The sequence below is a fragment of the Propithecus coquereli genome, unplaced genomic scaffold (assembly GCF_000956105.1).
Source record: "Propithecus coquereli isolate 6110/MARCELLA unplaced genomic scaffold, Pcoq_1.0 Scaffold78, whole genome shotgun sequence".
In the NCBI taxonomy this organism is placed as follows: domain Eukaryota; kingdom Metazoa; phylum Chordata; class Mammalia; order Primates; family Indriidae; genus Propithecus; species Propithecus coquereli.
Genome location: NW_012153951.1, coordinates 1,600,337 through 1,601,920, shown reverse-complemented (window position 1 = coordinate 1,601,920; position 1,584 = coordinate 1,600,337). Strand labels below are relative to the sequence as shown.

Sequence of the window (1,584 nt, the reverse complement as noted above, 5' to 3'; positions counted from 1 at the left end):
GTTAAGTTCTTTTTTTCATAATATTTTGTATATCTTTGATGATATTTTCATTTTGTTCATGTAACATTTTCTGAAACTCATTGAGCATCTTTATGATGGGGTTTTTTTGAATTCTTTGTTATGTGATTCATATACTTTTGTTTCTTTAGGGTTGATTCATGTTTTTACTTTGGTTGGGCCATGATTCCCTGTTTCTTTGTGTGCGTTATTACTTTACGTTGGGATCTGTGCATTTTAAAAAACAGCCAAGTCTCCCAGGCTTTAAAAACTGGCTTCATACAGAGAAAAGAACTTTGACAATCAGCCCTAGAGATTCCAAGGGCCTCTCAAACCTTTTATATGGGTGGATCTTCTCTGTAGTTGCATTTGTAAATTCCCAATTAGAGATGTTTTGCTGGTTTCCTTTTTCTGGAGCTCATAGTATCTTGCTCCCTCTGGTGTCCACCTGTAGTACTGCAGGTTCTTTGAAACGTATAAGGTACCCAGCTTTTTGTTTTCAGTGGTGCCTCTGTGTCTACAGTATGCTGGGTCCCATCAGTGCTTCTAGTCTGGTGAGGCAGAAAGCAGTCCCTTAGTCAATCCTCCCAAAAGCTGAAAAGTTGGGTATATGCTCCACTATTCCCTTCCTTGCTTTAGGGAGAGACTGACAAGCTGTATAGGCCTGTGTCTGGTGTACCATAAGCCCTCTGGAACAATAATAAGCCACTCAGCTCTTTTGTATTCTTAGCAGTCCTCAGGGATCTAGAGTATGCCAGGTCCTGTCAATGCTCCAAGACAGACAAGACAGAAACTATTCCCTCAGGCAGCTCCTCACACAGCTGGAATGTTGGACACATGATCCAACTCTTTCCCTCCCCAAGGAGACGACAAGAGTTGGAAGTTTTTCCCACTCATTCTATGCTGAGGTGGGGAAAGGAAATGGCAAGTGAGTGAGTACGTGCTAGTTCCGACCATTCTCCTTGTTGTGAGTAGCCCTCAACCTAGTGCCATTTCCTGTCAGCATTTCAATCCAGACAAGACAGAAACTAGTTCCTTGGGTAGCACTCCCCAAAAGTCTGGGTGTTAGAAGTATGCCCCAGTCTTCTCTTTCCCTCCCTAGGGGGAAGCCAGGAGTAGAAAGTCTTCTCCCAATCATGCCACCTTGTGCCAACAGGAGACACTCCGGCAAGTGAGTGTCATGAATTTTCCTACCATCTTTGACGTGGCTGGTTTTAAATTCACATGTGATACAGGAGCCTCTTAACTGGTTTCTCAATTTCTTACAAAAGGACTTAGTCAGTGTACTGTTAAATTTGTGTGTCTGTGGAAAAAGGAGTGTCTTGGGGCTTCCTATTCTACAACCTTGTTGATATACCCAATGTAAATTCTTAAAGCAATTTTAAAGCATTTATTTGTAAGCAAATATCATTTTATCATTTGACTTTGACTGTAAAAATAATTGAACCATATAGAAAGCTGATTTCTTTAAAGTGCTAAGCATACTGAATCAATGTTGTTTCTTTTTAGCTATAAAGCCTTTTCTTTTTCCTGTTCGCTTTCATATGCTGGAAAGAAGCTGTGCCAAGTGAGAAACTACAAAAATAT

At 40.7% G+C, this 1,584-nt stretch overlaps 1 protein-coding gene across 1 annotated transcript in view; it reads left to right on the top strand.

Moving 5' to 3' along the window:
• PIK3C2G (phosphatidylinositol-4-phosphate 3-kinase, catalytic subunit type 2 gamma) overlaps nt 1-1,584 on the top strand; it is a 472,569-nt gene that overhangs the window by 101,516 nt on the left and 369,469 nt on the right. Inside the window, exon 8 of the mRNA XM_012662773.1 lies at nt 1,478-1,579. Coding sequence (XP_012518227.1) covers nt 1,478-1,579 — 102 coding nt within the window. The remainder of the gene's footprint in view (nt 1-1,477; nt 1,580-1,584) is intronic.